At 52.0% G+C, this 26,715-nt stretch overlaps 1 protein-coding gene across 1 annotated transcript in view; it reads right to left on the bottom strand.

Moving 5' to 3' along the window:
• Positions 1-26,030, bottom strand: part of Gpi (glucose-6-phosphate isomerase) — a 29,864-nt gene extending 3,834 nt beyond the window's left edge. Inside the window, exons 1-14 of the mRNA XM_052712897.1 lie at positions 25,802-26,030; positions 24,899-24,989; positions 24,579-24,647; positions 22,990-23,109; positions 15,909-15,992; positions 15,666-15,812; positions 13,957-14,028; positions 13,216-13,260; positions 11,035-11,088; positions 2,531-2,591; positions 2,154-2,197; positions 1,908-2,060; positions 766-895; positions 535-611 (exon numbers count right to left, since the gene is read on the bottom strand). Of these exons, the coding sequence (XP_052568857.1) occupies positions 535-611; positions 766-895; positions 1,908-2,060; positions 2,154-2,197; positions 2,531-2,591; positions 11,035-11,088; positions 13,216-13,260; positions 13,957-14,028; positions 15,666-15,812; positions 15,909-15,992; positions 22,990-23,109; positions 24,579-24,647; positions 24,899-24,989; positions 25,802-25,923 (1,269 nt within the window). The 5' untranslated portion in view covers positions 25,924-26,030. The remainder of the gene's footprint in view (positions 1-534; positions 612-765; positions 896-1,907; positions 2,061-2,153; positions 2,198-2,530; positions 2,592-11,034; positions 11,089-13,215; positions 13,261-13,956; positions 14,029-15,665; positions 15,813-15,908; positions 15,993-22,989; positions 23,110-24,578; positions 24,648-24,898; positions 24,990-25,801) is intronic.
• Between the last annotated feature and the right edge of the window lie 685 nt (positions 26,031-26,715).

The raw sequence follows: 26,715 nt of genomic DNA, 5'->3' as shown, positions 1-26,715 counted from the left end.
TGGCCCAAAAGGAGAAGCCTGGTATAGTTTCTGCCTCAAGCTCTTGCCCTGGCTTCCTTCGATCATGGACTGTGACCTGTAAGCTGAAATAACTGTTTCTCTCCGCAGGCGTGCTCTTCCTGAGAGCTCTTGTCACAGCAGCAGAGACAGAACTAATACAGGCTAACACCTTCTTTTGTTTTGTTTTGGTTTGGTTTTTCAAGATAAGGTTTCTCTGTGTAGTTTTTGGTGCCTGTCCTGGAACTCACTCTGAAGCCCAGGCTGGCCTCGAACTCACAGAGATCGGCCTGCCTCTGCCTCCTGAGTGCTGGGATTAAAGGCGTGCGCCACCACCGCCCGGCCAGGCTAATACACCTTTTATGAGGTAGGAACCCAACTCTGACGGCCACTGGGCTTCTGATCCCGGGAACTGAGACAACAGACGTGTTGTGTCTCAAGGCAGTAAACCTGTGGTCATTTGCTGTGGCAGCAGGAGAAACGAAGCTAACTGCTGAGCAGAGCAGAGCTGCAGGAGGATCCAGACAGCCTTCTTACCTTGTGATGCAGACCTTTCCGTATGGGGTGCTGGGTCTGGACAGGGATGAGGAAATCACAGGGTATCATCTTGGTGCCTGTGGAGTGCACAGTGGTCATCCATACAACCCAGGCCCAAGAGAGGTACCCAAACAGCCTACAGAAGACACTGCCCTAAGGAGGAGGTCCCAGCTGTCCCAACCTCATCCTGCCAGGCACCATACCCCCTTGCCCAGGACAGATGGGGATTACCTTGGTGGATAAGCTGATAAAATGCATGTTGGCCATTGGTCCCTGGCTCTCCCCACACAATGGGGCCTGTCTGGTGGTCCACCCGGGTACCGGACTTGGTGATGTACTTCCCATTGGACTCCATGTCGCCCTGGAATGAGGACAGAAACTCAACCCTTTACCTACAAGATTTCCTTTTTAAGAACTGTGCCCAGATCCTTCTGGGGTGCCTCAGCTTCATGTGGGGAGCCTATAAATTGTGGGTCCTTAGGCTCCTGAACTTTCTGGCTTAGACTACCATGCCATAAGGGCCATGATCAGGAGAATATGATCTGGAGGCAGGAAGAGGATCTCTTTAAAAATAAACTTTGTTCTTCCTATAGGTGGCCTGAGGTAACCCAGGAAAACGGCCCCCTGCTCTCTTGATCCAGAAAAATCTTTCAACATCATGCAAATTGAAAGGTTCAAATCTTGTTCACTTTAAGAATAATGATGAAGGGACTTGGGAGATGGTTTAGTAGTTCCTTAGAGTGCTTCCTGCTCTTCCAGAGGACCCAATTTCAATTCCCAGCACCCACATCAGGAAGCTCACAACTACCTGTAACTCTAGCTGCAAGGGATCCCATCAAACCTCTTCTGGCCTCCATGGGCACCTTGCATACATGTCACAGATACATACAAATACACATTAAAAGAAAAGGGGAGAGAGGAGACTATGAGTAGGCAGGTGTGCCCAGACCAAACAATAGGGTGGGGCACAGGGTCAGAGGCTCATAAGAGTGCCGATTTTTGCTGCATGTGCTTACAAATGCAGAAAGGTTAGCTGTAAATTCTCTAGTCATGTAACATATCCAAGTGAGCAACGCACCCAAGATGGGCCACAGTATAGGTCACAGGGGGTCCCAGCTCACACCATCACTCAGAATAGCAACAAATGAGAGCCAAAGAGGAAGACACATGCCCACAACCTATCCAGGATGAGTCTGGTGAGGGCACCTCTCACAGTGGTGAAATTCGGCTGATAACACGGACGGAATAGGTCTTGGTTACCAAGATGTGCCATAAACCCAGGAGCAAAGATATGCCATATCCATACCCAAGGGTAAGGGGAGACACTGGAACCTGCCACTAGACCTTTCCAAGCACAGCCTGGGAGCCGGTACCTGCTGGAAGTAGGCAGCAAAACGGTGCATGTATTGGTCATAGGGCAGCAAGGCATGGGTCTCGCACTTAAAGCAGTTGATATACCAGATCCCCAGTAGAGCCAGCAGGACGGGGGCATTCTTATCCAGGGGTGTCTTGCGGAAGTGCTGGTCCTGAAAAAACAAGGTGGGTGGGGGCTGAGCAGCTGTCAGGGAGAGGAAGGAGGGAACAGGACCCATACATGTCCCAGGCCACTCAGCACTCACCATCCAGTGAGCCCCGGAGAGCAGCTGTTCAAAGTGGTCAAAACCTGTGACATAAAAGTAGTATCAAAAGAAGTGACCCTCTGCCCGCATCCGCCTCTGCCCCACCCCCCACCCCCGGTCTTCCTGGCAGTTGGGTCACAGTTGTTTTGGATGTGGAGCCAGAAGACAGGACCTGGGATAAGGAGGGGCTTGCAGGAAGTTTTGCTCTTCAGAGGTGGCTCTGAGCACAAAAACTACCCTAGGTTCTTCTCCCAGAACTAAAAGAATAAATGTTTCTAGGTAGGAGGAGAGAGGCTGGAAGCCTGCGGGACAAGCAAGGCATTCAGGGATGCAACCTCAACCTCACGCTACGAGACTGCCTCCTGCAGGCGACTCACCCACGTGCAGAGCGATGGAAAGTCCAATGGCTGACCACAGGGAGTAGCGGCCGCCTACCCACTAGGAAAGAAGGAAAAGGCATTGAAGGAGGGCAGGCACACCCTAGCCCCCCTCCCTCCTGCCACACCTGTGCCCAGAAAGCCACTCATCCACAGGTACAACTTGGAGGGTTTGACCCAACCCAACTCTGCCCAGTGAGCCAGCAGTGACCCTCCGTGCTGGCCAGCAAGGCAGACACAGTCAATCAACTGAAGATGACGCCATGGCTGGCCTCATACCTGTCAGCTCCCATCTCCTCAGCACTGACGGACAGTCTCATACCTGTGCCAGCCTTTACCTTCTCAGCGTTGGCAGAACCAGGACCTGTGCCAGTCTCTGCTTTCTCAGTGCCGACTGAGGGCTCCCAATCTGTGCTAAACCTGCTTCCTCAGATGTTGACATACATAGACCCTCATACCTGTTCCCAACCCAATCTCCTCAGACACGACTTAAGAGCCTCATACCTGGGCCTACCTTACTGCCTCAGACACACTGATAGGTTGAGTGTCTCATACCTGGGCCATGCCTCATCTCCTCAGCCACTGGCAGTCCAAACGCTCATACCTGTGCTGAACTTACCTGTTCAGACGCAGGCCCTATCACCTCAGCCAGACAGACCCAAAACCTCATACCTGTGCCTACCCTGTCTCCTCAGCCACTGGCAGACCTAGAGCCTCATACCTGCGCCTACCCTGGCTTCTTAGAAATTGGTAGACCAGAACCTCATACCTGTGCCTACCCTGTCTCCTCAGCCACTGGCAGACCTAGAGCCTCATACCTGTGCCTACCATGTCTCCTCAGCCACTGGCAGACCTAGAGCCTCATACCTGCGCCTACCCTGGCTTCTTAGAAATTGGTAGACCAGAACCTCATACCTGCGCCTACCCTGTCTCCTCAGAAATTGGTAGACCAGAACCTCATACCTGTGCCTACCATGTCTCCTCAGCCACTGACAGACCCAGAGCCTCATACCTGTGCCTACCCTGTCTCCTCAGCCACTGGTAGACTGGAGCCTCATACCTGCACCTACCCTGTCTCCTCAGCCACTGGCAGACCTAGAGCCTCATACCTGTGCCTACCCTGTCTCCTCAGCCACTGGCAGACCTAGAGCCTCATACCTGCGCCTACCCTGGCTTCTCAGAAATTGGTAGACCAGAACCTCATACCTGCGCCTACCCTGGCTTCTCAGAAATTGGTAGACCAGAACCTCATACCTGCGCCTACCCGGCTTCTCAGAAACTGGTAGACCAAAGTCTCATACCTGTGCCTACCCTGCCTTCTCAGGCACTGGCAGACCCAGAGCCTCACACCTGTGCCTACCCTGTCTCCTCAGCCACTGGCAGACCCAGAGCCTCACACTTGTGCCTACCCTGTCTCCTCAGCCACTGACAGACCCAGAGCCTCATACCTGTGCCTACCTTGTCTCCTCAGGAATTGGTAGACTGGAGCCTCATACCTGTGCCTACCTTGTCTCCTCAGGAATTGGTAGACCAGAACCTCATACGTGCACCTACCCTGCCTCCTTGATCAAGGACAGACCCACTAATTTATACCCATATCTACTAGTCTCCTTTGTTACTGACAGACCCAGAGCCTCATTCTCACACTTACCCTGTCTCTTTGGTCACCAACAGACCCAAAACCTCACACCTGTACTTCCATCTCCTCAGATACTGACAGACCAGAGCTCATACCTCTACGGGCCATCTCCTCATATGTTGACTGATCCAGAATCTCGGGCCTGTACCTACCATGTCTTCTTGGTCACCGACACACCCAGAGCCTTGGCCCTACCTGTACCTTGGTCCCACAGCGACTAACACCTGCACCTACCATGTCTCCTCACACACTGACAGACTCAGAGCCTCAGACCTGCACCCATTCTGTCTCTTCAGGAACCAACAGATCCATAGCTTTGTAACTATGCTTACCCTGCCTCCTCAGACACAGAAAAGCACAGAGCCTCCTTCCCGTGTCCACTTTGCCTCTTCAAACATGGAAAGACCCAGAGGTGCTGAGACCAGTTATAAACAGAGCCTGGATCTGAGGCAACAGCACCCGGCATCCAAAGAGGCGTATACAAGTCCTGTAGCAGAAGTAGCCTTTTACAGAATTAAAACTCAAAGGAAGTGATAGGAGCAACTTCCTTCCTCAAGTCTCTCAGACTGACACAGGACTAGAAGCCCACCAGCTGCAAAGGAGAGGTGCAAGACCACACCTACATTAGATGTCTTGTGGTGTTTGGATGGAAGTGTTTTCTGGAAGTCTGGGGAGACAGGCTGGGAGGAAGCACAGCACAATCCACAAGATGGAGGAGGAAGGGGAGAAGGACAAAGCTTCGTGGAGCTCTCAAAACTGCGGTCTGAGAGCGAGGCACAAACGAAGACAGAGGAAACCCCCAAGGGACCTGAGGTTATCCTGAATGACGACACCCTGGACTGGGGGTTGAGGAGGCCGACACAGGAGGGTCACACAGGTCCAAAGACCCAGAAATACAGCCAAGGTCCCTCTGGCTAAGACATAATGATTCATCTGGAAGGATCCAGGTTTAGGAAGAGCTTCGCAACCATCTCATAGGCCCCCTCGGGAGAGATATGGACTCTCAGGTCTTGCCTAGTGGACTGAAGGTTTTGAACCTGAACTGGGCGGTCAGTAGCCCTCACACTGACAAGGTTAGCTTCTGACCTTAGCTGAGAGGAACAAGGCCAGATTTCACTTCTCAGGAAGCCTGGCAATGCCAAACAGGGTCTGACCTCCGGGCCCTCACAATCGTACCATTGGTAGTAGGGCAACACAGACCAGACAACAGTGAGAAAGTGAGGCCTAAGGCCACAACACTTGGGCCTGGCTACAGATCCCTAGGCCCCAGCAATAGCCCCAAGTGTGGCCTGACTGAGGACAGGTAGCACAGTTGGCTTAGAGCACCCCACCTTCTCTCTCTGACCCCCACACATTATTGTAACTGGTTGGTGTTTCCTTCCCTTTCCTTTCTTTTCCTTTTCCCTTCCCCTTTTGCTTCCCTTCCCTCCCTTCCTTCCTTCCGGACAGACCCCAGGCATGTCTATCTCTGGTTTCAAAGTCCTTGCTTAGCGGACCCTATCTACATCCATTTAAATTAGGCCTTGCAGATAGCCTAGAAGACCCACAGCACTGGTCCATTTGAGAGGTCACTCCAACCCACATGAGCTTAGCCAGGGCGCCCCCACAAAGACTCAGGGATACCCCACCTTTAACTGAAGCCTGTGGACAACTCAACCCGACCCACACACATTCTTAAGCCCCTCAAAACGACACCCGAAGAACAGCTCTGACTCAGGCCAAGCCGGGCCAGCCTGCCCACCTGTGCTCGAGGGCAGCTCCTTAGACTGCACCTGGTGGGGCAAATTCCCTTCCCTTTTATAAAAATTTATTTATTATGCATGCGTCCGTGGCTACCAGAACTCATCACAGATGGTGGGGAGCCACCATGTGGGTGCTGGGAATTGAACTCCGGACCTCTAGAAAAGCAGCCAGTGCTCTTAATCTCTGAGCCATCTCTCCAGCCCCAAATTCCTTCCTCTTAGTTTGACCTTGCCTCTCGTGATCTCACCTCCCAAGCCGGGCTTACCCACCTGTGCTGGACCCTTGGGTCTTCAGAGCGCATCTGGTCAGCTCTACCTACAAGTACTTGAGCCTGCCTCCAGAGCATATCTGGTCAGTCATCTCTATATGAGTTTGGCCCCGGCTTCTCAAACCTGGATGGCCTCTACTCAAGCCTGGACCATGCTTCTTCAGGGCTCTCCACCAAGACGCAGGTATAACTCCTACCTCTGACCGAATCCAGCTTTGGAAAGGGCCAGCTCTACCTACCAGTGTTCAACTCCTCAGGCCTCGGTCTATATCTGGCAGATCAACTGTCTGCCTCTGACCCTGGCCCTCTAGAATCACAACTGATAAGCCAGGGCCACCTACCTGCATTCACCTTTAATTCTCACACTTCCAAAAATGTATCTGACAGGCCAGGCGTGGTGGCACACGCTTTTGATCCCAGCACTAGAGAGGCAGAGCCAGGCGGACCTCTGTGAGTTCGAGGCCAGCCTGGTCTAGCTCTGTCTATTAGTACAGCATGCCCCCTGGCTTCTGACTCTCCTTGGTGAGTCACTGCAATCTATCAGGATGTTGACCATGGCTCTTCAAGACCACACCTGGAAGGCTAGCAAAACATCTCGGCTTGTTGGACCATACACCAGACGGGCTAGCTCCACTTACCTATATGAGATTCTGGGTTTTTCAGACCATGCCCGACTGGCCAGTTCTGATCCTGATTCCTTGCCCCACATCTGTCTATCTACCTGATACTGAATCCTCATATAATTCCTAATGAACCAAGTCCACTTACCCGACCCTGACCCTCACACTCCTAAGAGGCCAGCTCTACCTACCTGACCTAATGCATTTTCTTTCCAGGCTCCCACTATGACTTCTTAGATCTCAGTGACATGCCAGTTTTGTGACCCCAGGCCTTCACAGACTGTCACTGACAAACCCTGTCTACCCACATGCTAATGTCACTCTCACCAGACTGGCAGTCCGAAAGATTCAACCTCGTGCCAGGAAAAGACTCCACGGGCCTTACCTAAGACTGACCATATCCCTGTGCCTGGTCACACTCAACCTTACCGAGTAAAGTTTCACGTACTAGGCGTGACCATACCCGGGTAACCCAGAGACACCCACACATGCCACACCCCCTTAGTTTCCCACTCAGACATGTGCTCCATCCATCTTGTCTTACTTCATTTCTTCAGACAGCACTCAAACATCCAATTCTTCTTTGCCTCTGAGGCCTCACCTGACAGATTGCCTCTGCCTGCTTTGCTCGACTGGACTGACCCGAGGAAGGATTTAATGACGAACTGCAGTGTCTCACATCAACCCACCTCTGCTGGTTGGGCAGACTAAATCACTCCCATTGTGCATGGCCAAGACCGGCAGACTTGGGATCCCAGCCTGGGGCTGACCTCAGCAGCCTCTTCTGTACCTTACCTGGGAGACCAGGGCATACAAGCCCGACCCTTAGCAACTTCCTCTGCCAGTCTTACCGCACAGACCTGTAAGGGCCTGGCTTCAATGCCTTCTGGATGGATTAGGAGACGCTAGACCACCTACCTTCGCGCTACCAAAACTGTTCCAATGTCACTAAATCACAGGGTCGGACCTGGTTTCAATCAAGACTCAGTTCCACCTGCCCTTGCCTTCCTCCCATTTCCGGTGATACCGGGGGCTGATCCAAGGACCTGGACCCTGCCAAGTAGCTCTATCTCCCATCCCTGCACCTTTAGTTTCAATGTCCATACTAGACCAAGCCAGTTCCACCTACATGTGCCTAGCCAGACTCCTCCAGCTCCAGAGGAAAACCAGTCACACATTCTTGTCCAATTCCGGCTCCTGAGACCTCAGCCATGAGACCACATCTCATAGACTCCACCCCACACCTGAATGGATGCTACCTGCTAATCTCAGAGTCTTCTGTTGCCAGTGTTAGACTCGGGCCTTAGGTAGTACATTCTCTCAAAGAACTGGGTCTCCAAACCTTTATCTTCCTTGAGTCTCTCAAACTGCACCCTGAAGACACAGGTCCTCTGCTGTGGAATATTCCTTTATACTGTGTGAATATGTCACTGTGACTGGTTTAATAAAGAAGCTGACTGGCCAAAAGCTGGGCAGGAAGAGAGTGGACAGGAGAGCCAGACTAGGAGAACGGGGTCAGGAAGAAGGGCAGAGTCAGAGGAGTTGCCGGCCAGATGCAGAACAAGTCAGACACACAAAACAGGACAGAGGTAAAAGCCACGAGCCTCGGGGCAGCACACAGATTAACAGAAATGGGTTAAGTTGTAAGAGCTAGTTAGTAACAACCCTGAGCTATGGGCCGAGCATTTGTAATTAGTATTGAGTTGGTTATTTGGGAAGTGGCTGCTGGGATGGGAAAACTTCCACTTGTGTTTGACCTGGTCGCCTGCCCCATGCCTCACCTTTTATAATCCGTCTATTCCTGCTCTTCTCACACCACCACCCTACACACCCAATGACAGAGCAGCCTGTGATGCCTCGGAAGGGCTGGCCAGGATGCTGAGAACCTGGGTTCACCTCATCTTTCAATCAGCTAACTACTATCCAATCCTCACTTTTCAGAAGCTACCAGAGACTCTAATATGTGCACATCTGGGTCCTCTTCCTACACAGCTGGGCCAAGGTCACATGACCTTGACTTCAGACCTCAATTATCAGAACTATTCTTTTTTGGTTGTTTAAAAACAAGGTCTCACTACATAGCTCAGGCTGGCCTTGAACTTGTGATCCTCCTGTCTCAGCCCCCTGGGATTACAGAGATGTGCCACCATACCTGGCTGATGTCATAGCTGCACTTCTATCTTTCTTTGTCCTGGCATGTCCTCTCATCGCACCTGTACCTGTCCTTACTCCCTTTCAGACCTGATTCTAGCTCCTGAGACCTCTGCCACGACAACAGACACACCTTATGGACTCCATCAGACAACCTGAGGAGAAATGGCTTGCAAATGTCAAGTCTCAGATGTCAAAATCAGTTCTCTGATGTTGGACTCAAGCTGGGACCCCGAGAGACTCTACAGCCCACTAGCTTACCTCTGCCGGGTCCAGATGCCAGACACACTAGGCAATGTCACGCCAGACCCCAGCTGAGTCTCATCACTCACCCGTACCCTGTACTGGACCCAACCTGAGGACTGGCCTTGCCGGCAGTGCCGCACCTGACCTGCTGGCTCGTTATCTCACCTGAGAGACTAATCCAGAGTCTTCCCGCATCCCTGCTCCTCAGACATCATCTCCATTCCGCAGTATCCACCCACACCCCTCCTCCTCATGCTGTTGGGGTTACGTGTCCATGTGGCCTGATCCACGAGGTCTCCACGGCCGTCACTGCCAGCCCTGGACCCTGTTCCCTGCAGCTAAGTGCCACTCTCTGACCTTGCCTGTCACAGTTTATCAATTTTCTGTTCACTCCAGTTACAAAGAGCGCCCCACTGTGTTGGGCTCCATGGCAAACAGGGGACACCCACTCCTCCCGTGAAACCGTTTGCTCAGGTGCTGAAGCCTAAGGAGGAAGGGGACAGGCCCCGCCTCTTTTATCAGGCAGGCAACATTCGTTAGAGGCCACAGTTCCCCAACGGGTTCCTCATCTGAACCACAGGATGTGTGCCAAGGACGATGTACAACTGGTCCCGTCTAGACAGGCATTAACTCATACACAGTGGGTGGCTTGGGACATGGAGCTTCATTCTCCTCCAGAGATGAGTAAAAAAAGCCCTTAGCCCAACTGTGGTTGCACATGCCTGTAATCTGAGCACTTGGGAGGTCAAAGCTAGAGGATCAAAAATTCAAGGCCAGCCTGAGCTACATAGTGAGCTATGGGCTAGCCTGGGCTAAAAATAACTAATTGAAAAACTCCTGATTCAGCCTGGCAGTGGTGGCACACGCCTTTAATCCCAGCACTCGGGAGGCAGAACCAGGCGGATCGCTGTGAGTTGGAGGCCAGCCTGGGCTACAAAGCGAGCTCTAGGACAGGCACCAAAACTACACAGAGAAACCATCTCAAAAAAAAACAACAAAAAAAAGGGGGTGGTGGTAGGATGTGGGGTGGGAGCAGCTCAGTGGTATCCTAGGCACTAAAAACAAACTTTTTATTTATTCATTTAATTTAATGAAAAGGGTATATTAGAGCTTTCAAAGCTGGGTTACCCTGTGGCCAACGATGTCACTAAGAAAAGCGCTCCAGTGCAACAGTTGGTGGGGAGACGCCCTGAGGGGCGACACCTTCTCAGATGGACCCAAGACCCGTGTTGGAGAGCGCCTCTGCCTGGCCACGGCCACTGCACCCGCAGAGCGCGCACATCCCCAGCAGTCCTGCACCCCACGCCTTCACAGTCTCTCCTCCCAGCACTGCTGTGCTCCAGCAAGCTGCAAGGCCAGTCCCTCGGCAAGGCTGCCTCCCGGTGAGTCCGCAGGACTGTCTGTCCATCTGTCCTAGCAGCTGGCCTGGCCTGGTGTGCCTCGACTCCAGGTCCACCGCCTCCTCCCTGCCACCCGCCCCCGCTGCTCCTGCAGTCTGCTGTGGGTCCTTTCCCAGGACCTGCCTTGCCCTGCCCTTTGGCCTTTACAGACCATGGCTGCAGCCTGGAGAAAGGTCAGGCCTGAGAATAACTCACCTCAAAGGGCAGGGATGGCTCTGGTTACCTCACAGTGGGTGCTGCTGGAAGGCACCCAGGGGAGCCGCTTCTCCCACAGAGGAGCCTCCCTAAGGGCCGCTCTGCCTCTCCCGACGTGAGACACACATGCAGCAAGTGCTCAGGAATGCTGACCTGACCTCATAGGCCCCTCCTGCTGGCTCAACGGCCAGGACCCGGCTAAGGACACGCCCAGCACACAGCACAGGAAGTGCCTTACTTACATCCCAGAACTCGAACATGTTTTGAGGGTCGATTCCAAACTCCTTCACTTTGGTCTGGAAAGTACAAAGGGAACATCTGTTAGACAACAGGAGCTGCAGGAGGGGAGGAATACTGCCAGACAGCCCCACTTCTTCCCAACCCCGTGTGGGGAAGGGTGGAGCAGGCTCAGGGTCGAGGGGGACCCCCGAGATTGCGCACTCCGAACTGGACACCAGGCCAGCTCACCTCCAACACACCAGGGACTCCGCACCTACAGCACCCCCTCCTGGTGTCTAAGAACCAGACACCACACAACCATCCCCCACGTTCTGCCCTTAACATCTGGAACTCCAACCCAGAGGCTACTGTGCAGGCTGGGCGACGAGGCCTGGACCACTACCCAGCCTTCCCCCCTTTGAAGGTGACGCCACCCGAGAGCTCCCAAAAGAGACCAGTCTTGTTCTCAGGTGTCTAGGCCCTCAGGCAGGCAAAGCCAACCACCCCATACTTATCCTCGGAGATGTCCACGGACATAGCTCTGCCGGCAGAAGGCAGACAAGGGGCTGATTAGCAGCCTTCAGACATCCGGCTGGCCCTGTACCCTCTTGGCAGCATTAGAGGTAGAAGTGGGGAGGGGTAGCAAAAGGTCGTCGAAGGGCCTAGGTATGGTTCGTGGTTCCCAGCTCTACCACCGACTTGCACAGCACCGCCACACGGCAGGGTTCAAGTTTACCTCTGACTTGCTGAGCCAGGCGGAGTGTCCCCTACCTCATACAGTCTCAAGACCAAGCCAACTTTGGACAGGAAGACATGATCTGAGCTCTAATCCCATCAGTACCACCTCACATAATCCTTAACCGGAACAAAAGGCCACATCTGGGGCGCCGGAGAGATGAGGCAGCAGCCAAGACCACACACTGCTCTAGCATAGACCCGAGTTTGGCTCCTCACAGACACCGGGCTGCTCATAACCAACTGTAACTCCTGTTCCAGGGGACCTAGAGCCCTCTTCTGGCCTTTGAAGGCATCCTTACCTCATGCACGCCCATGCACACCCCATCTCACACACACACACACACACACACACACACACACACACACACACACACACACACAATATACACACATACACATAAAATGAATCATAAAAAAAAAAGTCATGCTGGGTGGCGGTGGTGGCGCACGCCTTTAATTCCAGCACTCAGGAGGCAGAGCCAGACAGATCTCTGTGAGTTCGAGGCCAGCCTGGTCTACAGAGTGAGTTCCAGGATAGGCACCAAAACTACACAGAGAAACCTTGTCTTGAATCCCGACCCCCTCTCCCCCCAAAAAAAGCCACACTAGGCAATGGAGCAAATGCCTTAATCCAGGAAGCAGAAGCAGGAGGAGCTCTGTGAGTCTGAGGCCATCCAGGACAGTCAGGGCTATACAGTCAAGCCCTGTCAAGAGTTCACAACCAGGGAAGACGGCTCATGGTAAAGGCACTTGCTGTGTAAGCCTGGAGCTCTGAGTTTAATCCCAAGAACCCACATAAAGGAGGCAGGACACTCCACAAAGTTGTCCTCTGACCTCCACTGTAACATGTGTGCCCACACATACATATCATGTACACACACACCTGCAAAACAATAAAAAATAAAAAAAAATACATCCAGGGCTGGCGAGATGGCTCGCTGGTTAAGAGCACTTATTCTCATAGAGGACCCAGGTTCAAATCCCAGTAGGGTGGTTCACAACCATCCCTAACTTCAGTTCCAGAAACCTAATGCCTTTTCTGATCTCTGTGGGCCCCTGGCATGCATGGAGTGCAGACACACATGGAAAACACTCATACACATAAAAAACAAACAAACAAACAAAAAAAAAACACCACCACAAACCCACATTCATTTACCAGGCCTAACAGCTTTGGTGAGAAGCAGGATCTACCCTGCACATCCCACATGGGGAGAGACATGTGACAGTGTGCCGAGGGCCAGGGCGTGCTCATGTGCATCGTTCTGGCCTGGGAGATGTGGGGACATCATGATCCCACTGACTCCATGCCGTTCTCAGGATTCCAGACACTGAATGGAGGCAGCAGGAAAGGCCGGCTGGCTCTCAGGGGGTCATCGATGCCAGCGACCCAGCCATGATGCAGCCCTGAATCAGGGGACTGGGCTTTCCCACGAGGGCATGTAGGATGCCGCGCTGGCACTTACCGTGTTCGTAGACAGGGCGACAAAGTGCTTGGCAACCGCAGAAGGCTACAAGAGACAGAGGCATATTATACCAAACCCATCCCAGAGGGACGCCCAAGGGTGGGGATGCCCCGTCACCGGAGAAAACCAGATTCTACACAGGATCAACTGTTCTCTGGCTTTGGCCCTGAGGCTGTTAGAGGAGCCCACAAAAGGTCACGGTCAGGAGGGCAGGAAGCTGATGGCACATGACTGTAATCCTAAGGGTCATGAGTTCAAGAACTGCCTAGACTACATAGCCAAGACTCTGCCACAGACCAATAAACAAAAAAGTTGTACAAGGACCACAGGCCAGCCTGTCCATCCACACCCAAAGGCACACATGGCCAAGGAGGAAAAGGACCCCCCCCACACACCCCGCAGTGTAAAATGTGTGTGGTCCCCGAGAGCAGAGCTGATCCAAGGTGCTGGGGACTTAAAGGATCCTCAGTCACAGTACTATTAAAAATGAATGAATTACTGAAAGGGCCCTTAGCCAGTTAAAGCAGGTTCTGCTGGTCCCTGGGGACAGAAAACAAAAGCTGTCCAGGGAGGGAAGGGGGACACGGGACCCGGCCCACCCGCTGCAGACCCACCCCGCTGCAGACCCACCCCTCAGGAGACCCACCCGCAGGAGACGCACCCCGCAGGAGACGCACCCCGCAGGAGACGCACCCCGCAGGAGACGCACCCCGCTGCAGACCCACCCCGCTGCGCACTCACTTCCTTGGCTGTGTTAAGAAACCACTCCTTCGCCGTCTCTGCATTGGTGATGGTCTCCTGGGTGGTGAAGGTCTGCAACAGAATGTGGCAGTGAGCCCAGCTCAGGGTCGGCGGCAGAGGCCACCCTGGTGACTACTTAGCTCCTCAGCACGACCACAGGCATCCACAAACACACGTCCTAACACTGCGTGTGTTAATTCTAGCAGTTCACATCCAAGGGGGGAAGGACTCAGACCCCACCAGAACCCAAATCCTGCAGGTCAGGCATCTCCCAGGAGAGGGGCTGAGCATATTCTGAGCTCTCTCCAGCTCAGCCTAGGCTGGATTTCACAATTCAGGTGGAATTCTATTTTTCAATTTTATTACATTTAGTGTGTGTGTGTGTGTGTGTGTGCGTGTGTGCGTGTATGTGTATGTGTGTGTGTGCGCGTGCGTGTGTGTGTGCGTGTGTGTGTGTGTGTGCGCGCGCGCGCGCGCGTGTGTGTGTGTGTGTGTGTTAGGCCTGACACACGTGATGGAGTTGAGAAGACAACTTTCAGGAGTAATTCTCTCCTACCATACAGGACCCAAAACCAAACTCAGGTCAAATCAGGCTTGGTGGCAAGCCCCTTTATCTCCTGAACCATCTTGCTGACCCTTCAGATGGACTTTTTATTATTTTGTGTGTATTAGGGTACATAAGGCATAAACGGTAATAAGCAAACCGTTCAGGTCTCAGGCCAGGGCTCTGAAATCAGAAAGGTACAACGTGTCAGGCATGGTGGTAGACACCTGCACTCCCAGTGCTCAGGGGGCTGAGAGAGGAAGGGAACTACACTCAACTATAAAAGACCCTGTCTTAAAACCCTGAGGGGGGCCGGGCGGTGGTGGCGCACGCCTTTAATCCCAGCACTCGGGAGGCAGAGCCAGGCGGATCTCTGTGAGTTCGAGGCCAGCCTGGGCTACCAAGTGAGTTCCAGGAAAAGGCGCAAAGCTACACAGAGAAACCCTGTCTCGAAAAACCAAAAAAAAAAAAAAAACCCTGAGGGGGAACAGTGGAAAGGGAAGGGGGAGGAAGGGAGGGCTGGAGACACACAGAGAAGAAGGTAACGGATCTACTAAGAAAGAAGTATCACCCAGCACTCAGGAGGCCGAGGCAGGTAGATCTCTGAGTTTAGGCCAGCCTGGTCTACAGAGAAGTCCAGGACAACCAGAGGAAAAAAAAAGAACACGCCTTTAATCCCAGCACTCAGAAGGCAGGCAGATCTCTATGAGTTCGAGGCCAGCCTGGTCTACAAAGCGAGTTCCAGGACAGTCAGGGCTACACAGAGAAACCCTGTCTCGAAAAACAAACAAACAAAAAGAAAGAAGTACCAGAGACATGTTAGGACACGGACCAGTCTGCAATCTACTTGAGTAGCTGAGGCAGGAGGATCTCAAGTTCAAGGTGGACCTGGGCTGCATGTGAATTCAAGGCTAGCTGGGGATGCAGTTCAGTGGTAGAAGACTTGCCTAGCATGGTTGAGACCCTTAGTTCAGTCAGCAGGAACACACACACACACACACACACACACACACACACACACACACACACACGAGGGTCCAAACTGAACAACCTCCTTTGCTGTCAGACATGGGACCATCTGAGGGCAGCTGCGTTAACTTGATCCTCCACTCAGACTCCACCGCCCAGGGCAGTCCGCCCGCCCTTCCTGCCCCCAGCGCCATACCTTGGAGGCGATTATAAACAAAGAAGACTCGGGGGTCAGGTTGGCCAGCGTTTTGGCAATGTGAGTTCCATCAATGTTAGAAACAAACCAGACGCGGGGACCTCCTGCAGAGTACGGCTTGAGAGCTTCAGTCACCATGAGGGGTCCCTGCGGGAAGAGAGGACACGGCTCTGAGGACACGGCTCTGAGGAGTGACCGCTCCCCGCTTTCACCGTCTCCCAAGGTAAGCTGGGCTCTCCTTACCAGGTCGGAGCCTCCAATGCCGATGTTGACGATGTCCGTGATGGATTTGCCGGTGTACCCCTTCCAGTCGCCACTCCGGACCCGCTGGCACAGAACCAGATCACATAATTAACCCAACGTACATGGAGAGGCCACAGCTCAAAAACGTCACCCCTTCTGGGTCATTCTTGCCTCAATGACAACTACTAGGCCCTCTCAGGAGCCTCTGGAGGCCACAGTGCCAGATCCCTGCATGTTCTGTGCCACACGCTATCCTGGTCCACTGTCGAATGCTGTCTGAACAGACTCAGGGAGCCAACAGTGCTTTCTTGTCCCTGACTTCCAAATGTTTATTTCAAGAGGCCTCCAAAACCCCATTCTGAGGAGGGCTGGCTTCCTAACTTTGTGACAGGGAGAAAGGAGAAGAGAACCACTTGTTTATCTCATGGTATAAACGTCTGCACAGGGCTGGAGAGATATCTCAGTGGTGAGGAGGATGGGCTGTTCTTGCAGAGGACCCACGCTCAGTTCCCAGCACCCACGTGGTTAACTCACAGCCACCTGTAACTCCAGTTCCAGAGGATCTTATGCCCTCTTCTGACCTCCATGGGCACCAGGCACACACACAGTGGACTTAAACACACACACGCGCGCGCGCGCGCACATGCACACACACACACACACACACACACATAGAAAAATGCCTACAGAAAGGGAGAGATGTTCTGATCTGACATCTCTCACTGAGCTACTCTGACATACTGCTTCTGCAGGGCTTCCCTGTTATTTCTGATGATGTTGTAAGCATCTGCTTTGATGTTACTTTGCTCAGGTGACTCCAGTTGTTCCTTGGGATGTTGTAATACCCAATTTGACAATTTGTTATCTGCTATTTTTAACTTTTGCTTACTACATACATAATAAACTTACGTACTCAAAAGCACGTCTATTGTATGTCACTCTCTGTATAAACACATTCCACACCAAATGGCCTGTATGTCCTCATTGACAAAGTGGGACTTAGAGCGAGGCTGTCAAAAATTTTAAAACAGGGGTGGACTCTTAGCCAGAGACCAACCCTTCTGACAGGTCCTGACCAGGGACAAGCAGCCAGCCTCTACACAGTGATGCAAATAATTTCGGGTCAAATCCTAGGCCTTGCAAGAACTCTACCGCTGAGCTAAATTCCCAACCCATATGGTTTTAAGATAGAATCTTACTATGTGTATAGCCCAGGATGACCTTGTACTGGTAATTCCTCTGCTTCAGCCTCCTGATTGCTAGGATCATAACCTATGCTACCATATCTAGCTGCTTCCAAGTGACTCTTGCCTCCTGGTACATATCCCGGTAGAATTCCCACCTCTGCATAACAGCTGGCCTGTGACCTCACTAGGACATTGGAAAAATGGTACTGTGTGAATGGGAAGCTTGGTCCTAACAACCTAAAGCTTTTGCTCTCTGATCCTCCCCAGACCGATGTATCACATGCATACTGTGCCTGTGGAGGCCAGAAGAGGGCATCAGATCCCCCAGAACGGGAATTACAGAGGACTGTGAACTGTCATGTGGGTGCTGGGAATCAATACGGATCCTCTGCAAGAGCAGCCAGTGCTCTTAACAATGGAAGCATCTCTTCAGTGTTCTGATTTCTCTCTTTAAGGAGTCCACCCACCATGTCCTCTGGACACTCAGTCCTGCGACTAAGCCCATAGGAAAAGGAATTGAGAATTCCTTCCATAGGCAGTACCAACTTGCCATTCACAGAGAGAATCTTCCAGAACTGACACCTTCAGAGAACTGCAGCATGGGCCTACCCTCTGAGCACAACTTCAACAGAGCCCCCAAACCAAAACAATGCAGGTAAGACTGTGCCCTGCCCCCCCAGCTTTTGACCCAGAGACACCATGTGAGATAACGATGTCTACTCTCCGTGAGCCAGGTTCCAGTGTGACTCCTGAGCAATGATCTATCACTGAACTGACACAAGTCACAGGATGTGATTCTACTAAAAACTTGAACAAGGGGCTGCAGAGCTGGCTCAGCAGTTGAGAGCACTGACTGCTCTTCCAGAGGACCCGGGTTCAATTCCCACCACCCACAAGGCAGTTCACAACTGTCTGTAATTCCAGTCCCAGGGGATCCAACACCCTCTTCTAGCCTCTGGGCACTGTATGCATACATACACACACTACACTGAAGTACACACGGGCAAAATACCCGTAACACATAAAATACAATAAAACATTTGAAACCTAAACAAACTGGATGTGGTGATAGCTTATGCCCGTACTCCCAGCACTCGGGAGGCTAGACTATCATGAGTCCAAGATGACTCTGTCCCTAAACAAACAAACCTAATGCTTTGACAGAAAGCTTTAAGAGTAAGTGATCCTGGGGCTGGAGAGATGGCTCAGAGGTTAAGAACACTGACTGTTCTTCCAGAGGTCCTGAGTTCAATTCCCAGCAACCACATGGTGGCTTACAACCATCTGTAATGAGATCTGGCACCCTCTTCTGGCCTGCAGGTATACATGCAGACAGAATACTCTATGCATAATAAATAAATAAATCTTTAAAAAAAAAAAAAAAAAAGAGTAAGTGATCCTAAAACAGACTGGACAGTCCAGAGGCAGCTGCTGGTATGGGTTTAAAGAAAGGGCAGGAAAATATTGCTGGGAATTCTAGGGAAAAGAATTTTTGTAGGCCAGGCTTAGTGGTGCAGGATTTGATCCCAGCACTCGGGAGACAGACAGGCGGATCTCTATGAGTTCGAGGCCAGCCTGGTCCATAGAGCAAGTTCCAGGACAGGCTCCAAAGCTACACAGAGAAACCCTGTCTCGAAAAACCAAAATAAATAAACAAATAAATAAAAGTATAGCCGTAACACTTTTGTGGGGCTGGAGACAGTGCTGCGGTTCAGAGCGTGCACTGCTCAGCCTGGCGGTGGTGCACTCGGGAGGCAGGGGCCAGCCTGGTCTACAGAGGGAGTTCCTGGACAGCCAGGGCTACATGGAGAAAACCTTTCTTGAAACACAAGAAAAGAAAAGAAAAAGCATGCACTGCATTTGCAGAGACCCCAAGTTCAGTTCCCAGCACCCACGTGTGGGCCACAATGGCCTGTAGCTCCAGAGTATGACACCCTTCTTCAGGACTCTGTGGGCACCCACACCTGAACTCACATGCACACACCCACACAGAGACACACAATATACGTACAATAAAAATAAAATAAATCTATTTTTAAAAGCCCTTTGTTTCCAGGCTAGGTGGTGCACACCTTTAATCCAGTACCTGGAAGGCAGAGGCAGGCGGCTCTTTCTGAGTCTGACCTACAAAATGAGTTCCAGGATAGCTAGGGCTATGTAAGGAAATTCTGTCTCAAAAATTAAACAAACAAGGGGCTGGAGAGATGGCTCAGAGGTTAAGATCACTGGCTGTTCTTCCAAGGGTCCTGAATTCAATTCCCAGCAACCACATGGTGGCTTACAACCATCTGTAATGAGACCTGGCGCCCTCTTCTGGCCTGCAGGACATATATGCAGGCAGACTACTGTATACATAATAAATAAATCTTTAAAAAAAAATTCTTTAAAAAAAAATTAAACAAACAAAAAAGCCCTTTGTTGGGCTGGGGATATAGCCCACTTGACAGAGGGCTTGTCTAGCATGCACTAGGTCCTGCATAAACCGGGTAGCTCACACCTGTAATTTCAGAACTCCAAAGGCAGGGAGATCAGAAGTTCAATGTCATCCTCAGCCACATATCAGGGATGGGCTATATGAGACCCTTTCTACAAGCAAAGATCCTTTGTTAAACTTCAGAGACTAAAGCAGATACACACAAACACTTGGTCAAAGACAAGGTTCCCGAGAGGCATCATGATACCATCTCGGTGGGCTCAGAAGCAAAGGTATAAAGGAATTCGTCTTGGCCCAGTGAAATAGCTCTGTGGTGGGAGAGCTTGCCACCAAGCCTGACCCCGAGTTCATTCCCTGGGAACCACGTGATGCGTGAGACCTGATTCTCACGAGCTGGACTCTGACCTCCACATGCACTGTGGCCCGTGTATGCCCGAGTACAAATGTAAGAACAACAATTATTATATATATTATACATGTTACATAGAACTCACCTTGAAGAAATCTGTGCACACAGCTCTTGTCTAACAGAATGACACCCCAACCCCCCACAATAAGCTTCTTGAAACAGTCTCTCAAGACTTACTAAGAACTAATGTCTGAAACTGTATCTACCTGAACTGAATGGAGCTAAGTGAGGCAGATAAAAGATACTTAAGAGACCTTTAGCTGCTCAGCTTCTTACTTTGAATCTCAGAGACTAAGGTACTAAAACAAAGTACTCCCCCCCCAACACAAATTATGAGAAAGACAGACTTTTAATATAACCTTCACGAAGGTGGGGCTTTAGAACACACGCCATTTCTTCTTCTTGTTGTTTTGTGCTTAGAAATAGTGTCACCACTGTACCCCAGGCTGGCCTCAGATTCATCATCCTCCTGCATCAGTCCCCAGAGTGCTGGGAAGACAGGTGTGTGCCACCACACCTAAGACACCGTTCGGTAACTTCCTAGTATTTAATCAACAATACAGCAGGCCAGTGCAGCCACAGCTACCAACCATCGGATAAATGACGGCAGCTTTTCCCTTCAATTTTTGTTCCCCGTTTATTGTAAATTTTCTTTTTCTTTTTTCTTTTTTTTTGGTGTTTCAAGACAGGGTTTCTCTGTGTAATACCCCTGGCTATCCTGGAACTCACTCTGTAGACCAGGCAGGCCTCGAACTCACAGAGATCCACCTGCTTCTGCCTCCTGAGTACCGGGATTAAAGGCGTGCGCCGCCACCGCTGGCTTTATTGTAAATTTTCAGTTGGTAGATGACACATATTTATGAGGTACACTGTGATATCTGATACATGGATATACATAACCAGCAGTTAAGACTGACTAGTCTATGCACTGCTTCAAACAGTTAGCATTTCTCTTCTCAAGTGCTTGCCTGTCACATGCCGGACTCTGAACTCAACTCCCAACATCACAAAGACAGACGGACAGACAGACATGGGTACACCAGCTTCTGTTGTGCTAATCAGTTGAGGGGCTCACTGGTCAGCCTACGCTGGCACTGACCTTGTGGTTCTTCTGCCTTAGCTTCCTCACTGCTGCCCTCATCGGCATGAACCACTGTGCCTGACCCTACTGTTTCCTTTTGAGAGGACTAGCCACAGGAAGTGGAATTCCTCACTGGGACTGCCATTGGTGAGCAGTGTGTGTTTGTTCCTTGGGCTTTTTGTTTTGAGAAAGGGTCTCCTCATGTAGCCCAGGCTGGCCAGGGCCTGGTAATCCTCCAACTTCAGCCTTCTAAGTGCTGGGATTACAAGCCTGTCCACCAGAACCAGGCTGCATATCTTGAACTAAAAATACCTAGTCAGCCTGAGTCAGCCAGTCCAACAGCCAGCTGTAAGGGAGTGTAGTCTGTACCAGCACTGGGGATAACTAATACCACACTGTCCACCCAGCATGCCTGAGCAACACAGGAGGATCAGGGCACTGGGGTCCCACTCTGCCACACAGCAGAGGGTGAAGGATGCCCTGTTTCACACACAAAACCTCAGGGGCATTCTGAAATCCAGATTCCCACCAAGGGTTCCTAGCCTTCCTCATCCCAGGAAGCCCTGCATCCAGGTGGCTGCCAGGCCTTTAAGATGAATGCCAGTGTCATTTTCAAGTCTGAAAATGGCCCTTGGCCAAGGCAAGCAGCCTTTGACCAGCAGTCACCCTCGGGAGCTGTTGCGAGCCGGTGCTTTCGGTCACAAACCCAGAACAATTACAGCTGACCAGATGATCACGCTCTGAGCATGTCCAACCCATACAGATACACACCCGCACACACCCACAGGATTACCCTTGTACCCCAGACTTGGTAACACCTACCATCCTGTGCAGGGATACCCTGGGGATACACACCGAGGCTACGGTGGATTATAAAGTAAATTCAGCTGGTCTCTATGGCAACCCACACTGCCTCCCCAACCCCCACATACACTTGATAGTAGAGGAGGTCAGCTGGGCATGCTGTGACACGTCTTTTTTTTTTTAAGATTTATTTATTTATTATGTATACCGTGTTCTGTCTGCACGTATCCCTGGAGGCCAGAAGAGGGAGCCAGATCTCATTACAGATGGTTGCGAGCCACCATGTGGGTGCTGGGAATTGAACCCAGGACCTCTGGAAAAACAGCCAGTGTTCTTGACCTCTGAGCCATCTCTCCAGCCCCCTGTTTTGATTTGAGACAGGGTTTCTCTGTGCAGCCCTGGTTGTCGTGAAACCCGCTCTGTAGACCAGGCTGGCCTCGAACTCACAGAGATCCGCCTGCCTCTGCCTCCTGAGTGCTGGGATTAAAGGCGTGCATCAACACTGCCCTTGTGACGTCTTTAATCCCAGAACTAGGAAGGCAGAGGCGCATAGATCTCTGTGAGTCCTAGATCAGTCCTAGAACACAGGCCAGTTCCAGGCCAGCCAGGAACTGTTAGTTAGATTCTGCTTTGAAAAGAAAGAAAAGAAAAAGAGGGAGGGAGGGAGGGAAGGGAAGGGAAAGGAAAAAAAAACGAACAAAAGGTCTGTGTGTGGTGCAGTCATACGCATGATACTGACCCAGAGGTATGTTTCACATTTTTCTAGCAGAAATTAGCTGTAGGGAGGGGACGTGGGCTGTAGCTCAGTTGGCTATCATGTAAAGCCTAAAGTTTTGACACTCCATACCCCTGCTACCCCTACCACCAGGAACAGGTTGTATGGCGCACATCAGCAATCCCAGACCTTGAAAGATGGAGAGGGTGTGCTCACTCTGAAAAGAGCTGAGGGAAATTCAGGTCTCAGCAGAGATGCCAGGGTCAGCAATCACACAGGTCACCCCTACCTGAGGCTGCAGCAGGGCCTAAGTCCTGCCTCTAGGGAGAGCAGTGGGCCAGATTCCTGAAAACACACACACACACACACACACACACACACACACACACACACACACACACACACACACACACACACGGCCGAAGGCTCATCTAGGCTAGCATCAGCTTACCTGGCAGAAAGACTTCATCTTCTCCAGAACCCTGTTGACCTCTGGCATCACGTCTTTGCCATCCACCACAATGGGTGTGTTGGACCGGTTCCGGAGGGCCACATGCAGCACAGCCCGATCCTAGAGATGAACGTCGGAGAATGAGGAACTACCACACACTCTAGAGTTAGAATGGTCCCATCTAGGAGAGGAACAGTGTGGCTCAGCCCTCTGCACCACACAAGCAGGTCCCCAGGCATCCATTACCACCACAGTCTTGTACAGAGAACCTATTTCAGGCTTTGGAAGTGAGTCTGAGGACAGGGAATCCTGTGCCTACCTCATATGCTGTGCACAGTCAGAAGCAGATACAGCAGGACCTGAACATGCCTAAAAGGCTTTTCATGCCTGAAGGACCCCAGGGCATGAAAGGTTGACTAAAGAGAACAAAGGCCTAGTGGTGACAACAGAGGTCAGGGATGGACCAATAAACCCCTTCGGTGGACCTAACACAGCCTCAGCCCTCCCGAGGAGAGGACTTCTGGTTTGTTGCACCTTCTAAAACTATCCGGAGGCCTCAGGATGTGAAGTAACACAGGCAGCCAAACAGTCTTACAGCCACAACTGCCACAAACTAAAACGTCACTGGAGTCGGCAACAAGCGCCAAAGCCGCTCAGCTGGTCACAAGAGCGAAATGGCCCATCCAGCTAAGGACACTGGCGACCCTGGGAGGAAGCAGACGGCTAGGAAAGCGATCACAATCCAGGGAGCGGTTCCTAGAGAGTGGGAGAGCCCGATGCCAGCCCATCCACCCTATCTGGCCCCATGACTCCCCATGTTCCTTAAGCAAATGCACCCCTGCAGGAAGCCCTCGACTGCGGCCTCGCCCACACAAGTCCAGCTGCTTCTAACTGCACCAGTGAGCTCCAAGCCTCGGACTCCTCACAAGTCAAAAGACCCAGGGCTGGAGAGATGGCTCAGCAGTCAAGAGCACATGCTCCTCTTCCAGAGGGCCAGAGTTCGCAGTATACACAATGGTGGCTCACAACACTTCTAACTCCTTTTCCAGGAGAATCTGACACTTCTGTAGGCACCTGTACTCATGTGCACACACCTACACACTCATAATGTAAGGGAAAAAGAAGACACAGAGAACAAGTGTGGAGTGTTTATTAGGCCTGCAGGCTTCCACACTCGGGGACAGGACTCCCCAACACGTGTTTACCTCCACTTCTTCACTCCTACTGGGTACTGCCAAAGAAACTAAGGGCAACTTGCAGCAAGGACCCATCAGAGTACCAAAGCTGAAAGTCTCCAAGACACTGTCTGAGCAAGCCTTAAGCAGATCTCTCCCTTCAGGCTTGAGCTGGCCCTCCCTGGACAGACACTAGGAACTGCTCCAATTTGCTTGCCAAGTCCAAGCTGCCAGTCTCGGAGAAGACACACCCCAAAGCTCTGCAGCCACCCCCACAGAAGAAAAGCCTTTAGCACCTTCAGGAGGTAAAAGCATTGCTCAAGAGTGAGGGAGAAGACACAGGGTGGTGAGCAGGGGGGAAGGAAGAGGCCTGGGGTGGTTATGCTGAACCTGGTGTCCACTACAACTGCTCACCTCCGTGTAGTTGATCTTCTGGCCACTGAACATTTTGTCCCGTGCAGCCTCCACGCCCCTGGACTTAGCCTAGGAGGAGAAGACACTAAGGCCTAATGTCCCATCCCCACTGGTCATCCCAAGTCCAAACCCCCAGTGAGGCTGATAGATGGTCTCAGCCTGTTTTCCTTTCCCATTGCCTTCCAAGAGTCTGCTCAAATAGCAGGCCCTGGAGACCCCTGGGAGACCACTCCAAACCTGAACCTGGAACCCAAAACACCACCCACCCCCACGTCCCCACATCCAAACCAGAGAGCACAGTTCCCCAATCAGAACTTTACCAGGTCCACCAGTATCTCCATCACCTCCTTGTTCACGAGGTTCTTGGAGTAATCCACCAGAATATTCCCATGGTTGGTGTTGAGGTTCAAGCTGCAGGAAGATGCAGAAGCTGCTGGCCACACCCAAACCCACCCTCTCTGCGCCACAACTCCAGTGGCAGTGCCTGTTGCATGGCCACATAGTCTGGCCTGCAAGCAGTATAGTGGAAAAAACCATGGCACAAAAAAGATGCAGACAGATCCTGAGCCAGGAGCACGGTTTAGCTGGAGACGGGTGCAGCTGCCCTGCAGGACCACTCCACCTCCGAGCTCCCCTCCATGCACCTTGTCTCAGACTGACTAGGGAAGACCAACGCAGAAGTACAAGGACTTCCAGTGAGGAGCCACAGGTGGTCCTCTCATGTCCCTAGCCTTCCAGCATCAGTGACAAGGAATGCCCGGATGCATCACATGCACGATTCCCTCCACCCTCCCTTCCATTTAGCAGTCGTCCACGGGCTCTCTGGCCTCTGCATCGTGCCTCCACGGCTCTATTTTTACCCCGTGGCTGCCAGTAAATCTCAGCCTACCCATCCTTCCCGACCCAAGCCCACGAGAAACAGGTGGGAGGGGACAGCTCTCTCCTGTGTGTCGCGTCAGCAAGGGCTCCTCCTCCTCCTCACGGGTGGTTAGAAATCCCTTCTTGAATGGCTGAGACTGGAAGGCGGGGGCGAAGGGACAGAGGGGTCCTCGTGGGGGTGAGGGGCACTCCTCCTCATGACTAAGCAGCCCTGGCCCTCCGGTGACGCGGGTCCCAAGTCCCACTCCAAGGAGGAGTCAAGGACAAAATGCGGCCCCGGCCTGGGCCCCCGGGGGGCGGCTGGAGGCTCCGGGAGCTCCTTGGCCCCGACCCTGCGCGCCCACCTGAAGTGGTTGAAGCGCTCCGGATCCTTCTCAAAAAGGTCCCGCAGATTGAGATCGGCGCTGTGCGCACGGTGCCATTCCTGCAGCTTCTGGAACATCGGGTTCCGGGTGAGCGCGGCCATGGCGGGACCGGAGAGTTACACGGAGCTGGACGGGCGCGGAAGAGGAAGAAGCAGCAGCAGCAGCGCGCAGCAAGCTCCGCGTCCGTGCGCGCCGCGGTCTTTATGGCGCAGGCGTCCGGCCCCGCCCCTCCCGGCCCCGCCTCCGGCCGCCTCGGCCGCGCCCCGCCCCTGCCCTCCGCGCCCGCTACGCGACCTTGCCAGTGGCTGCGGATCTGGGGGCCTCTGCTGGCCCTCTCTGTAATACAAGTGTGGCCATTTGCGATGTCCCTTGGTTGACTTCTGCCCGGAAGTGACTTGAAGGGCAGAGGCGGAGCTTCCCATGCCCGGTCCGCTTGCTTCCTTCCTCCATTTATTTAATTCAGCAAAACACTATGGAATAAAACTAGAGGACTCTACCTCTAACTCTTGGTTAGAGGTATCACTGCAAGGATTATGGGTACATAAACCAAATAAGTAAATAGAATTTATGGAATTTCATAGCTGGCAAGTGCTCCTGAGAAGAGGCAAACTGGATTGAGCAGGAGAGATGGGTCAGTGGTTAAGAGCACATATTACATACATCTCTTGCAGAGGTCCTGAACTGAGTTCCCAGCGTGCACATAGGGTGGCTTACAACTGCCGGCAACTCCTGCTGCAGGTGCCTTTGAATTCCAAAGGCATTTGCATTCTCCTGCACATACCCACCCCGCACACGTAGTTAATAATAAAATTATACGCATATATTTAAAGGCACATTGGAAATAGGCACTGTAATTTTAAATAGATGATTAAGAAAAAAACTTGCTCTTTATT

The sequence above is a fragment of the Peromyscus californicus genome, unplaced genomic scaffold (genome assembly GCF_007827085.1).
Source record: "Peromyscus californicus insignis strain IS unplaced genomic scaffold, ASM782708v3 Scaffold_4__1_contigs__length_199733344, whole genome shotgun sequence".
Taxonomy (NCBI): domain Eukaryota; kingdom Metazoa; phylum Chordata; class Mammalia; order Rodentia; family Cricetidae; genus Peromyscus; species Peromyscus californicus.
Note: the sequence above shows the minus strand (reverse complement) of the source record. Positions and strands in the feature narration are given on the sequence as shown.